The following is a 15,480-nucleotide window of genomic DNA, read 5'->3' as shown; positions in this document are numbered from 1 at the left end:
CCAGGAAACTAGAGGGCAAGTCCCTGTGGAAAGTTGAATAAAGAGTCCTGACTTTGAAATGCTACTGGCATTTTTGATGTCTGTCCCATAGATGCTCTGGTTATTTTTCTGGTACCATCTGGAAATAATTATATTGTTAGGAAAGCAAATAGAGAGGCCCTTTGATTAATGAACTCAAAATTCATATTAATTTATGAAATTCTAGGTGCCAGGTGCTCTGCTTGGTCCTAGGGATTCCCAGATAAAAGGCGCAGCCCTGCCCTCCAGGAGCCCAGTCTTGTGTGGACACTGAGGCAGGCGGATAGTGACCCCATAGAGGGAACCCGTGACTAGAATGATAGCAGTGTGTTTTGTAAATACAACAAAAGCCTTAAAAGGGCTAGAACTGAGCAACTGCCTGAGGATTTTGAAGCACTTTTATTTTTAAGCACCTTTTATTTATCTGACGCTCCTTGATTACTAAGAAGTACAGTTTTAACAAATTTTTCTTCATTGGACACCTACCCAAGGTAACTGAATGTAAAGTCCACCACTTATTGCCAATCCACATGTTAGGTTTGTGATAGTGACATAACAGCTATAGAAGATCAATAGATTAGACCCTTTCCTTCCCCACAGTAGTTTTGGTTTGTTTGTTTTTTTTGTTTTTTTTTGCCGTACGCGGGCCTCTCACTGTTGTGGCCTCTCCCGTTACGGAGCACGGGCTCCGGACACTCAGGCTCAGCAGCCATGGCTCACGGGCCCAGCCGCTCCGCGGCATGTGGGATCTTCCCGGACCAGGGCACGAACCCGTGTCCCCTGCATCAGCAGGCAGACTCTCAACCACTGCGCCACCAGAGAAGCCCCCCCACAGTAGTTTTTAATGTGGCGAGAGAGATACGAGGTATAAACCAAAATAAACGTATTTGCAGAAAAGAAAGGAGGGAGCATTGTAAGTGTACTGCTGTGCATTTGGAGGTTTAGTCTGAGGGACTTTCTTAATGCCTAATGTGAGTGTGACAGGTAGAGTTGTGTTCCCTGACCAGTTGATAACATCCTGCAAACCCAACATCCAGCACAACTACCTTACTTCCAGGACAACCCTTAGAACCTATAAGGAGCCTTTCTTCCCTGCATCTTGACTTCCGGCTGCCAGTGCTGGCCTGTTGTTTCCTTGGGAGTACATCCTGCTTTCCTGTCCACACACCAAGACTGATGAAGTCCCGTGGTGTCCTTCCAGCCACTGGTGTAGCTGGCCCAGTCCCTGACCAGTGACCATCCCACCCATATGATATTTGGGGCACTCTCTGTTAAGCAGAAAGTTTTCCAGTATATTAGCCAATAAAATGAAATATTAATACTGTATTAACCAAGTTCCAGGGGATTCTACATTGAAAGAGGCAAGTCATAAGAGCAAGGCTAGAGACCAAGGTCGCTAGCCTTTGACAGACCTCACAAAAATTGCTAATGTTGAATGGAGAGAGAGAAGGTTCGGTGTTAAAGGAAAGGAAAAGCTTGGATCCCCACTAGCTTTTGCTTAATCTTTCTGAGCCTCCTTATTATATGTCACCAGGCTCTCCTTAGAGGTATTCCCATGTATGACACCCATCCAAAAGAGTTAACCAATTTCTTGCAACGTTCTACTGTCTACTGCACTGGTTGCCAAGGATAAAAAGAAAGCGCTCAAGAGACACTTCCTGTCTACAGAAATCTTATAATCTAGAAAATAAAATAAAACAAGACTACAGAGAGCAACGTTATAAAATAACTATTAATTACAAAGTTCTAAGGAAGCATAAAAGAGAGACATATTGATTCCTTTAACTCTCTAGTTCATGATTCTTTCCGTTTATAATTTAAATTCATACGTGGAATTAGAGAGAGTGGTTGGTAGGGGTGAAAGCAGCCTACGCCCTGAGTACAAACCTAGCAACTGCTCCCTGTGTGTGTTTTCAGATCCCACTGTGGTTCCATCTTAAATAAGAACCTCTGATGCTGCAGCCTTGGATTCCATTATTCTTTTATTAACAACAATATTTACTGGGTGTTATCCATGTGCTGAGCACATTCAAGTTGTTGTGGATACAGAGGTGAAAAAATAAGTTTCTGCTCTCATGGGGGTGTGTTCTAACACATTGAGACTCTTCCCTCCCCAGGCAGCCACAGTAGCTGTGACTCGCATATTGTTCTCATACAATGCTCTGCAGTCCTGATACCTCATTTTTTTTTTTTTTTTTTTTTTTTTGCGGTACGCGGGCCTCTCACTGCTGTGGCCTATCCCATTGTGGAGCACAGGCTCCGGACGCGCAGGCTCAGCGGCCATGGCTCACAGGCCCAGCCGCTCCACGGCATGTGGGATCTTCCCAGGCCGGGGCATGAACCCACGTCCCCTGCATTGGCAGGCAGACTCCCAACCACTGTGCCATCAGGGAAGCCCCTGATACCTCATTTTGACATATCAGAGCAGTATAGGTACTGAGCAGCATGTGCTAACACAGTTGTCAATACTAGTCTTCCAGATGGCATATCACAGATCCAGGCAGAACCCTCAGAATTGGTATTTAGGCTCTTCTTCACATGGTATACTGACTGGGGAGCTGGAGTAGAAGAGGCCCTTTCCTATCGTTGCTGCCCAATCACTACAGAATAACCAAAATCAAAACTTTTCTCTTGAGAAGTGTCAATAGAGAATGGCTTATGGCCACTCATTGGAGAGCAGGCTAGTTTATTGGGGAGAGAGAGAAGTCAATTAGGAAAAAAGTTTGAATGTCAGGTATCATGGGGAAGAAGGTGAAGAAACCATAAATAAAATCTGTGTTCGCAATCCAGAATTGGTCCTTGAAAATCTCTCTCCCCATCATTTAATAAATTGAGGTACAGAAAAAAAAAAAAACTTGGTAAAGTATTTTCAGTGATATCTCAGGCTAAAGTCTGTTAATGGTGCATGTTGGGCTGGCCTGTGACCTAAGACATGGCAACTACAACAGTAAGAATGAATGACAAAGAGAGGGTTTCCCTGTCAGGCCAAGGGCCAGCTCAGGAGAGAGTGGGCCAGGGCCAAGCCCACTGGAGCTCTTTACCTCTCTTCAGCCTGGCAGAGGCTCAGGGTGGGCGAGAGGTATTAGGAAAGGAAGCAACTTAACCTTCATCTGGGAGCGGCTGGCTGTCTCAGAAGTGAGATTTGGCTATCTCAGGTACCATTCTCAGGTGTGGTCAAAATTGTCAGGACTTGAGTCAGTCAGTTGTCAACCTCAAATCGTTTTATTTTGTGTTATTTTATTTTGTGTTGCCTTTTATGAGTGTACACAGAGCGCTCTTCTTTTCTGATAAGCTAGTGATAAACTATGGATCCCAACTAACAAAGATTCTTAAACTTACATCAAAGGTAGTGCCCTTGTTTCTGAGGGAAAACCTAGAAACAGAGAAGGGAATGCACAGAAGCACCTCTTGCAGTATTTTTGGCTCTCACTGTGTGTATGTCCTCCTGGTGGTAACTTAGAGCACCAATAGCCACAAAAGACTTGAGAGCATGGAAAGGATCAGCCCATGGTTCCCAGGATTCAGCAATTCTAAACACAAAGGATCCCGACCCTTTGTGTCCCGTATACAATATTCTATGTTACCTCCACTGTTCCCTCTGTTCTCCACAGAGATATCCTGTGCCACAGTCATGAAGTAATTACAGAGGTTGCTTTAACCTACCAGAACTCATGCTCCTTGAATTTTGACTTACCGATCTTATTAAAATAAAAAACACTGTCACCTGAGGAGACCACCCAACTCATTTCAGTTAGTCTGTCACCGTTAGAAAGTATGACTGTCAAATTTGTTTGCTTATTCATTCATCTGATGAACAGTTACTGAGAACATATATTGAGCCCACATATATTAATCAGACCCTCTTTCAGGAGCCAGAAATATCCAACCCTAACAGAACTCACTGTCAAGTGGTGAAGCAGACATGTTAAAAGATAAATAACAATATAAAGCACCACATATTATTTAAAACACAAAAAGGTAAGGATTCTAGGGGTACAGAGAAGGGAGTCTCTAAGTGCCTAGGAGAGTTAGGAAGAAGCTTCGCAGAGTAAGTGATGCCTTAGGTAATAGATGTCCTAGGATGACTGTGGTTTGTGTCGCAGAGAGGAGTAAAGAAGGATATTCCAGACAAGAATAAATGATACATATCGAAGCAGTGTTATTAAAGGGGCTCCCTAACTTGGGAACTGGTGAGAAGTTCCCCCTTGGCAAAACCTGGAGTGCTGGGGGAGAAGAGGGGAAATCGTGTCTGCAAGGCAGGCGGAGGGCCTGCTGTGAAAACTAGTGGGTGAGGCTGTTGGAAGCCACCATGGTTTATAAGGAGAACAGTGATACAGTTAGATTTGCATTTTAATAAGACCCTGCCAAAAGAAGGAAGAATGATTAACTGGAAAGTGGGGGTCAGGGGACAGACAGACTAAGGATGGGAGACCAAGTAGAAAAACAATGATGGTTGAGTCAAGAGATGGTGGAGTCTCAGGTGATTTCTGGGTCTCCAGCTCCAGCAACTAAGTTGTGATGCTTCCTAGGAAAGGAACGTTGGGAGGGGAATGGGTGAAAGGAGAGGATGGAATCAAAAATATAAATGGGAAAAGCAACGATGTAGCAGAGATCATGGGAATCCTACAGAAATGAGGAAGTAGAGGATGACTAAGTATAATCCTGAGCTGACTGATAAATAAGGCAGTGAAGGCTACTCCCTTTTCAAATGACTAATCACGCACTGGCCCAACTTGAATAAAAAGGCATTTACAACTAGATAAGAGCTACAGGGAAACAAAAATAATGATTTGACCTGACTGTCATTACTCAAGATAACATATACATCTTCTTTTGTTAAAATAAGTCATTAGTGGTTTATAAATTATGCTTCAACATGTTATTTTTAAAGAATCAGTGCCCTAAGATCTGCTTTTTTATCCCTGTAACCTATTTGCAAGTAAAATGCCATAGTCCAAAAAGGTTAGTAGATGAATTGCATTCATATTTTGTACTTTCAAAAATCCTGCTTCCTGGTCTTTGTTCATTTGCTTCTCTCCTCTCTTTCTCAACCTTTGTTTAATTTATAATTCTGCCTTATCTTTTCCTTCCTTATTTAAGAAATCACTAACATCATCCATTTTTCAAACTCATCTACAGTTTGATCCTTTATATCTCAGATTTTTGTTTTGTATTCCAGCCTTTATTTTCTTAGCCTGCTTTATAGAGATTATCAGGATTACCTGCATATTTGAGCATGCATTTCAGTCATTGTATATTAAAACGTTCCCTGTTTCATAGTTCACTTCAGATGTCTCCTGGATTCACAATGTCAGGAGACATTTCATGCCAAACTTCCCCTTCTCAGTCCTCTTCTAGGCCAGCCTCCTTGATGCATGCCTGTCCAGGTTCCAAAAGAGGTGTGGTGGAAGAAACCTTAATAAAAACACGAAACCACTGACCTATCCTGGGGAAGCCTGAATCATCTGCTTGGCCCTAGCATCACCCTGATTTTCCATGAATCCTCCAGGCTAATATTGGCCCAGAATAAGACCAATGTCAAAGCCAGAGAGAACAGTGGAGCAGACAACCAGTATCCAGGAATGGGGAAAAAAAATGAACTTTGCCCAAGAATTTTGAAACATACTCATTTCAAATTTATAGTATCTGACTCACATTCCCAAAAGCTTCCCTGTATTCCTTTCTTTAAGCTTTCTGCTTTTCCTTTTCTAACCTTATACATGCTGCCTAAAATACCACTCCCTTTTTTCTCCTTCTGTGCTGAATTCTGTACCCCTTTTTCCGGCTACCCATTTCATCACTGAGATGATAGACTAATGGCTTTTCTCCCTTAAAGATTTCATGAATGCTCAGTTTTTCTGACATTCCATATGTAGACCAATACACCAGATTTTAAGTATTTAATGATATAAATCTCCTGATAAGTTATGATCAGTTTCATTCCTAGTACATATTATGCCTCTACTGCATTGCTTTCTAAGTTTAAAACGGTATATTTCAGAAAATAGTCACTTTGTAACAGTTACTTAAAAACACTAAAGTAATAACTGACTTTTAACAGTGTGAAATAATAATATAAAATGTGAAAAAAGAAAATTACAGTTGCAAAACTCCTACACTGAGACTACACTTTCTCCCTCTAGCATTTCTTCCTGTTCTGTTCATCCATCCATTCAGTCTGGAATTAATACTGCAAACATTTATTAAGCTTCTGCCTCATGGCAGGCCCTGTGCTAAGTCCCCATGATACAAGATGACTAGTAAACAATGCCTAACCTCCAGGAGCTCACTCATGGGAAGAAAAACAAGTAAACAAATTATCTTGATCATATATTCAGAAAAAGCATTCTTAACATCCAGAGGACCACAGACAACACCTGACATAGTAGCACTTAGTAATATGTGTCAAGAGGTCTAGATCCCACTACCATTTTCACCTTCAACCAGCCAAATAGCCTCTGTCCAGTCGCAAAACCTCTGCCTGCAGTATCACTGAAGTGGAATGTGTGTTCTGTTCATTCAGCAAGCATTTACTGAGCACCTACAGTGTGTCAGGCTCTGTTCTATATTGCAACTTCAAAAGTGAATAAAGGGGGCTTCCCTGGTGGCGCAGTGGTTGAGAGTCCACCTGCTGATGCAGGGGACACAGGTTCGTGCCCCAGTCTGGGAAGATCCCACATGCCGCGGAGCAGCTGGGCCCGTGACCCATGGCCGCTGAGCCTGAGCGTCCGGAGCCTGTGCTCCGCAATGGGAGAGGCCACAACAGTGAGAGGCCCGAGTACCACAAAAAAAAAAAAAAAAAAAAAAAAAAAAAAAAAGAATAAAGGAAGTTGCTTTAATTACCTAGCGATTTAGCAATGGAGACAAACACATAAACAATAATTTGTGATAAAAGCTCTAATAGAAAAATGTATACAATAAATGAGTGCATGAATTAGGGAGAAATTAATTCAGTCCTGGTGATCAGAGAAGTCTACAGAGAGGAGAGGATGTGTCAGCTCTCCCTTGGAGGAGGACTGTCTGCATACAGGGAACAGATACTGGTGGGGTCATTCCAGTAGGAGAGCCTGGCTTGAGCAAGGGCATGAGATATGAAAAGCCAGCGCTTGTGCAGCATTATCCTCCCTCTGGAAGGCATGGGGAAGAGCCAGATGGTCCTTGGTGGTCTCATCCAGTATTAGAGTATCAGTAATTCTAGCAACTATCACCCTCTAAATACTTACATGAAAGAATTTGTGGCCATTAGGGGGAGTGGCTGGATATTTCTTTAGGTCTGTACATTAAAAGTCTTCAAATCTTCAATCAGTCTTTTATTTCCAGTATTTAAAGATGAAAAATTATTCAGTGAAAAAAATTTCAAGTCCAATATGAAGATTGTCTTTTGAGGAGAGGAACAAAAACAAAACAGTGAAACTCTCCAGCTCTCCCCAGCCTTACCCGAGTGGGAGTTAATATCTGGTTAGAATGAGCATTAATAACCTAGAGAAATGTAGTGTTGTTAAGGTTTATGTTTTTGATTTCTTATGAAAATTTTCACCACAAATGGATAATTTAGGATAATATTTAATTTTTGCATACTCTATACTAGCTACGATTTGCTTGTCTAATTAAAGTCTACCTACTGATTTACTAAATTCACAGTATTTTAATGTGCCTTTTCATTTCTATATTAAGAACAAAGAAGAATGATGGAACAAGGAAAGAGTATAGACAATGCTTACAGTTTTGATTATGAAAACTTGTGGAGGAATTTCTTGGCACCTGATCTTCCCCCAGCCTAAGTAATCTGTGCTAGAAATCACCAAAACACATACAATATTATAGGTCAGGTCAGAGCTTTTAGTTTGAATTTGTATTGCCTGCTTCTCTACAGGTGCACAAAACAGTGTCTGGTATATAGTAGGTTCTCAGTAATTATTTGCTGAACGTGTTTTAAATGAAGTAAGTCATTGAGCACAGTCCTTAGGGTGGCAGCCACTCCACAGATACTGAAGGGCCTGGAAGCAGCAGTGTTGTGAGTATCAGTACCAGGGTGGGAGGGTATTTGTGAAATGCACTTAGAAAGTTCAGTGAAGGGTAGTCTCCATTTCAACTGCACCTCCTGTGCCTGTGTGGATTCACTGCTTTCTAAAGATTATTCAGCTTGTGAAGAGCAGACACTTATCTTCATAAAGCTGTGATAGACAAGCACAAAAATGATTTAATATCAGAGAAAGGATGCCATTTTTCCTAAGTTGATGTCTTTTTTTTCTTGGCTTTTGTGTGAACAGGACATTCACTCAACTTATAGTAACAATTCCTGCATGTGTTCTTGATACATCAGCCCTTTGAAGGGTAATGCTAGCTGTGCAAGAAAGGGTGATTATTTGAATTTTAACAAAAATTAGTAAGAGTATTTTGGGTTTTTTCACAAGGGGACTTGAAATTTCTGCTGTGAAATGGGGAGGCACAGAAAAAGAAAGATGATGGAAATAATATATTCTTGAGAACTAAGACTGCAGACATGGAAAGAAATTGAATGATTGGAAGCATTTAATCTGTGATGGTGGGTCTCTGAAAGAAGCTAAATTTTACTTAAATAGCATCAATGTAAAATATTATAGTCTTCATACATTGAAAAAGGCCAATAATTAGATATTTCTTTTCTACTAACAAGAAATAAATTAGGAAGGGGAAGCCAGTTTTAACCATTGTATACAGAAGGGATTTTCTAGTTGATAACATAATGTCTAAGACAAGATATGAGAGCTCCATGTGGCATTCTTTTTCATTTATATTCCTTTCAGTAATGAAATAGAATCTGTTCCCTACATCTATTTCATTAGAATTTTTGAGGCACCTGTCACCTATCATTGTCAGTTTATATGTATTTCAAGTTTTCCCAATGAACAAATGTAATAATGCAGTGTCCATTTGTCCACATGTCTGGGAGGGGAGATTCCACGTGGTTTTTGGATTACCTGTCTGCACTCCTTTTCCCATTTATTGTTTGGAGTATGTCACCTTCTGTCAATCTAATTACTTCTCTCAGAAAAGGCTGTTCTCAGCTCACTGCATGACAGTCGCTGCCTTGTGAAAACATCCCAGAAGCCTCTGCAGTCAATGATCTACCCCACAAGTGTCACTCTCACATGGAAGGCTGACTCCAGATTTACAGAGTTCTCTGAGGGAAGAGTTTCTTTAGATATGAAGCAAGGGAAGCTGGTGGTTTCAGTAGATCTCTTGCCTTATCTTGACGTACAGAATAAATCTCTCAAAACATAGTCAGCTGAGAGACACTTAAAATATATACATCCAGGACTTCTAGCCCCTGTGAAAGAATAATGATTTAAGTGCCTACATTACCTGACCAGTAACATTTATAAAAGATCAGAGACTCTTTCAAAGGCCAGTGACAGAGATTGTGATTTTACTAGAAAAAGGCCGTAGGGAATAATGCTTATTTATCCATTTAGTAATCCCTTTAGTTAATATTAGCTATTTATTACTGTGATAAAGACAGACTTGGCTGAATCTAATACTAATTCTTTTGTCATAATTAAACAGCTGTAGATTTTTAATATAATAAAGATAAGATTAGTCTAACGGTTCCACATTCAAACTATGGTAAAGTTTGTGTCATTACTTCCGTTTTCAGAGCTTTATAATTCCACTGTAATAATTTGTACTTAGCAGACATGTGTTCTACAAGCTCTCAGCTGAGAGTGATATTTTTGAACAGTTTTTTCAATGTTCTGGTTATGTGATTATGGGAATTTAGAGCTTAATATGCTCTTGGGTTTTGTGTTTGTATTTCTCAAAATGCTCCTCTTTTAAATAACATAATATAACTTGAAATAAGACTGTAAGTGCCTTTAAATGGTAGAGATATTTCATTACTTAAATAGTGGTGATATTCATTGTAGGATGATGTAGTCAGATATAAGAAGAATTTACTGGGAGAAAATGAGCCACTGTTCCCCTCTTATTCCCATCACTGCGATTTCCTTTGTGACTTCATGCCACTTGCTTTGTTTACTTAATAGTTTATATAAGTCTTTAGGTATAAAGGAGCTATTGATCTAATTCATTTTTTAACCTATAAACTGAGAAATGTTTTATTGAACAACAAGCATTCCCACTTGGTCTAAAACTTGACATCTAAGAACTATCAACATTTTAGCCATATTTTTATACTTACAATTTTCCCACACCCTAATTTTTTTTAAATTCTACCTAATTTATTTCAGTGTTCAGTCCACTGCTGTAGTTACATATGAGTGGGAGAGGTCTATTCCACATCTCTCACTCTGCACTTCACAAGTGTGGGAAAGCCTAGGCAGGGGCAAAGTGACCGCACAGTGGCCTGGCAGGAGGCGGGAGCCTTGGACCATTGTGCTGGGCCATGCTGGCCTGAGACCTGGCATAAGGTTTCCTGAAATCTTCATGGAAGATTTGTGAGAGATAATGAGTTAATATTTGTGGAGCTCTTTCAATAAAGTATAATTGATGTTTGAATTTTTATAAACCAAACACAATATCTACCCCTGAAAGCTTTGTAAGAATATTTAGCACACATGTATGTGCCAGATGGATTGTAATGACAGTTGATAGACCTCTCCTAACCCTTGCGTTCTGTTGTCAAAAATCTGCACATCAAAACAACTATAGTTTTCACAAGAAGATTTACTGGATAAAAGATTCGGGTGCACATTGAAAAATCTACTGTCTAGATAAGACTGTAAATTAATGTTATACCAGATAAGACCTTAAATGAGGGGTTTATATAAGAATATTCTTAACATGCCCTAGAGAAATATCAGTAGATAAATTCTGAAAAAATATCAGATAATATGTTCTTGATCTTACATATTTTTTTCTGCATAAGTGAATTTTTATGAGAAATTCGTGGAGTATGATGCAAGACACTCTCAGAAATTATTCTTAAAAGCTCAAGGATATGTGGAGATCAAAGCAGAACCACATCATAATACAAATAGTCATCACCCGGAAGAATGCTTTTGTGATTGAGATAATGCTAACAAAAGAGTTTAAGATATAGGAAATTAAGTTAGCAAATAAAATTGTTATTCTAACGTATTGTGACATCCTCTATAGTATTATTGTAGGAACCCTCTAGGAGTACTTATTCTGGGTGAAAAATGATAGCTGTAGATCCATGATAGGGAGCCAGGTGGCCCCAGCAGTTATAAATTCCCCAAGATTGTAAATGTATATTTTATCACCGTGTGTCAAAATATTCATTTTAATATTCAAACATTGTACCACATAATAAGCTGTAACCATATGTTTATTTGTTATATTGTATCACTATAACATTAATAAATATTTACAGAGCCACAGTGTATCATAGACATATTCAAAATGGTCTCAGTTTGACTTTAACTGAAAATCTTTAGTGCCTCAGAAACTAATTTTTAAAATGTTACATTTGTTACACATCAGTAAGAGCCAAGGAGTTTAAATTTTTAAGACCGACTCCCCCTTTTTAACTCATGTTGTTTTGTTTTCCCCAATTGCATGAATTAAAAATGGAGTGTTATCTCAGCTTTGAGTTCCTTAGCTTGATGTCGCAGCTTTTGCTTTATTTGTATGTGAATTCCGTCTTTAATAAAGATGAGCTCTGCTGAACTTTCCATTGGTAAGAGACACTTAGGTACACAGCTCTTTATAAACGATTGGGTAGTACCAGGAAAATTCAGAAATGTTGCTAGTCTATTAAAAGTTAACATGGCAAGCTGTGTGATTGATTAATCAGAAGTTTTATAATTTCTAAAAACATAACTATCTCTGTAAAATAGGATCATGTCCAACTAAGTTGACAACCATCAATTTAAAAAGAAGAAAAAAAGAAAGTAAAACTCCTGACTCATACTTTTCCTTTTACAGTGCTACATGAGTATTTATCCTTCTGTGACAGCTGAAACTAGACCAAGACATGCATTCAGGAGACAGGAGGTTCGAGAAGAGGCACTGACTTTTCACTTTCATGTGTCAGGAGGCAGTCTCAGGGTGACCCTCCTCAGCTGCAGCCAGGAGGAACTTATGCTACTTCAGTAGTTACCGACTTGGTTACCTCTGTGCAGTGTTCTTTGGCTTCCTTACTCAGGTCATGATAATGAAGCCCTAAGCTCAGCTCTGTTGCCTTTTCTTTCCAGTCTCTGTTTAGGCAGACAACTTCTCAGTATTATCAATTTCAATACAGGTTTTCACACATATAGAACTCTAACCAGACTAAACAAAGGCGCTTCACCTTATGATCACAGGGTCTGAACATTCTTAATGGGTACTTCATGAGAATGTTGGCTGGGTTCTCCTACCACCTTTTGCTGTCAAGTGCACATCCAAAGGGTTGGCAGGACACTTCTAGTACCAACCATTATGTTAAACTCAAACTAAGGATCTGTTGCCACCATTTCTGCTTTTGTCATGATCACATTTTCTGAAATCATTGTGTAATGTCCTAACTTCTAATTTTTCTGTGGGAAAATAGTGTTGCAATTTGCCCTCTTATTTGTATTCTGTGATCGTCTGTCACTAGATGTTTGGAGCACATATGAATTCCAGATCATGAAACTCCAATCCTCATACCATCTTTGTTCATCGAATTTGGTTGCAGAAGGAATATTTCCCTTTTACTTTTTTTTTAAGTAGTAATGAGTGCACTGTTGAAATGACTCATGGTGTCTTTCTACGGTTTTTCTGTACCCTAATGTAATATAGCAAATGTAATAACCTAAAATACTGGCAAGCTTGAACGTCTGTGACACCCCTGCATGTGTTTTACAGCCTTTGTCTAGGTTTGAACTTTCCAAATTATGTATTTCAGACGTTGAGAAAGAAGGGCCTTAATGGCTGTGACAGCCCAGATCCTGATGCAGACGATTCAGTAGGTCACAGCCCTGAGTCTGAGGACAAGTACAGGAAAATTAACGAAGATATTGATCTAATGATCAGCAGGCAAAGATTGTGTGTAAGTACTCAAAACACCCTTCATTTTTTTTACTCTTGATATTTCTCTGAACCTGGCAGGCCTTGAACAAGAAAGAAAACAAAGGCTGTGAAAGCCCCGATCCCGACTCCTCTTATGCACTCACCCCACGCACTGAAGAAAAATACAAAAAAATTAATGAAGAATTTGATAATATGATCAAGAGCCATAAAATTCCTGTAAGTACCAAAGGTAGATGGCTGGTCTGCTGATAACTGCTGCAGTAACATACCCTAACCCTTTCAGTGAGGGCTTTCTCTAAGAAACACTGCAAAGTCAAACCCAGAAAATAGCCATCTCATCCCAAGGGCAGTCACTTAGAAAGCAAACCCTAAGGGTTGCTGAAACTATGTCATCTAAAAGATGTGCCATCAAGAAGTTCATTCAGAGGTAGCAAGTTCACAGGAGGAAGAGAAAGATCTGTGCGACACACACTGAATTTACATAATCTCTTAAACACACAGTCCGCACAAATCACCAGGCACTCGTCAAACACTAAAGTCTCCTTCTGAGCGAGGATTGACTGTAAAGATACACGGGTGAAACTGCAGTTCTCTCGTGTAAACTGACGCTCATCACCCAAGTACAAGCTTATTCCTGAATGAAGCTTCAGCCCTCTCCCTAAACATGAAATTCAGCAGCAGCACTGAAGGGTTAAAGCTAATGCTCGCTGCAGAGAAACAGACTGCATGACAACCTAATGGTAAGATTTCAACATGTTTGTGTGATGGGGTGATTTTAAAGCTTTGTCAGAATATTCGCTTTGCCTATACCAACATTTTCCATGCTTTAACATTTGGCTAAATTTTGTCTTAACCAAGTCAAAAAATTCCTAACAATCAATCGTATGCCTTGCCAGATATTTAAGAGAAATAACTCTGCATGTATTATTTTGTTTGCCCGTATGTAGAGGGGGAAAGTACATACCTTTTGTTCTATTCTGTCATCAGTCAAGTGATGTTCATTTTGTGACATAAAGTGAAACAACTCAAGGTTCACGTGCTTTCTGAGTAACTTTCTGTTAGTGTCCCAACTGTCATTGTATACAAGCTCCTCAGTAGATAATTAATCCCTTTCTCAAAAAAAGTACGTTTGTTGTAAGTTAGGGAAACAGCCTAAACCTGAGGAGGATTGAGAGAGACTGCAAACAGGCCTCAATGCAGATATCTGGGGACAAAAGCTCCAGGCCAAATCCACAACGACACTCACAAGATAAATTAATGCTTTACACATAGTAGATGCACAATCAACCTGTACTGGATTAAATTGAATACTTAAAAACTTATTTATAAAATGTATGCATATTAAACTTCATGTCCTCATAAATATATGTCTGCTTCATTTGTTAAATGAAATAATGTCAACAGGCAATCTTTTATTGAATCAGAATTATTAATACACTGTATCATGAAGGACAGCTAACTGCTGTGAATTCTTAAAGGCTTTCCTAAAACTGAGTACTACATACAGCATTTCCACAGTGGGCACTTGGTCAAATGAAACATTTCCTATCAGATGCAGCAGTGCATACTTGTTATACCCAGAATTCTTAAATGAAGTCTATTGGGATTCTATCTTGCCCAGAAGGAGGAAAGAAACAGCTCCTTTGGGCCAATTTTTAGTTCTGATGGCCTGAGTTTCTCCCACGATATAATACACTAGTTTAGAGCTGCTGGGCAGATTTGTGAATGTAAGATGTTAAGGTGGAGCACGTTAGGTGTCTCAGGAGGAATCCCCAGCACAGTGAGGAAAAGGGTGGTGTATGTAAGACTGGTAATCACTCTCCATGTGTGTGTGGAGCTTTAACCCCCAAAGTTCTGGGAGAACTCCCGTGTTTGCACGTTGGATCATTTTCACCCATGCTCTAGGGGGAAAGAGGTGTAATGCATACCCGGATTCCCTCACCATATTTCATCCTGTCGTGTAAAGAGTTCAAAATCAGGATACATGATTTCTTAAGAGGTGCAGTGCTGTGCAGCAGGGGATGGAAAACCACATTAGAGTTTACAGGCAGAGCTGTGAGAAGGAGCCACCCAGCTCCAGGCTGTGCCTCCAAGTCTTCGTTTCTTCAGTAAGTGCTTCAGTCTCCACGATGAAAAGCCCAGTTTTCGCACATCGCTTTCAGTTGCTGGAAGTAAATTTTGTTGAAAGTTTCCACAGCTGCTAAAACATTTACAGCAGGGCAAGGACACTCTGCCCTTTGTATGGAGAGAGTGTCTCTACCTCTTTAAAAACATTACAAGACTGTTTTTCTATTTCAAAGACCCCGGTTGAAGAGTTTTCCTTTTAAAATAGAAAAATTTAACATTGCAGTCACCTGTCAGTGTAATCTAATTTATGCCCTTATTCCTCAATTACATGAAATAATTCATGGATGATTTGGAATCATGTTGACCAGCATTTCCTCATGTGGGGTTTGCCATGGTTCATGCTGGGCTTCACAGTGAGAAAAAACAGCTCCATTTGAGGAA

General features: G+C 39.7%; 1 protein-coding gene across 7 annotated transcripts in view; it reads left to right on the top strand.

Moving 5' to 3' along the window:
• The window catches only part of MEF2C (myocyte enhancer factor 2C), a 150,024-nt gene that overhangs the window by 93,256 nt on the left and 41,288 nt on the right, over positions 1–15,480 (top strand). For 6 of the 7 annotated variants that reach the window (XM_081231556.1, XM_081231553.1, XM_081231552.1 and 3 more), the window contains exon 4: positions 12,848–12,991. In XM_081231556.1, the coding sequence (XP_081087682.1) occupies positions 12,848–12,991 (144 nt within the window). Of the gene's footprint in view, positions 1–12,847; positions 12,992–13,050; positions 13,189–15,480 lie in introns of all 7 variants that reach the window. The other variant, XM_081231558.1, reaches the window with a different exon arrangement.

Source organism: Mesoplodon bidens (genome assembly GCF_964165515.1).
Source record: "Mesoplodon bidens genome assembly, chromosome: 4".
Taxonomy (NCBI): domain Eukaryota; kingdom Metazoa; phylum Chordata; class Mammalia; order Artiodactyla; family Ziphiidae; genus Mesoplodon; species Mesoplodon bidens.
The sequence above is the reverse complement of the archived record's forward strand: the minus strand, read 5'-3'. Positions and strand labels throughout refer to the sequence as shown.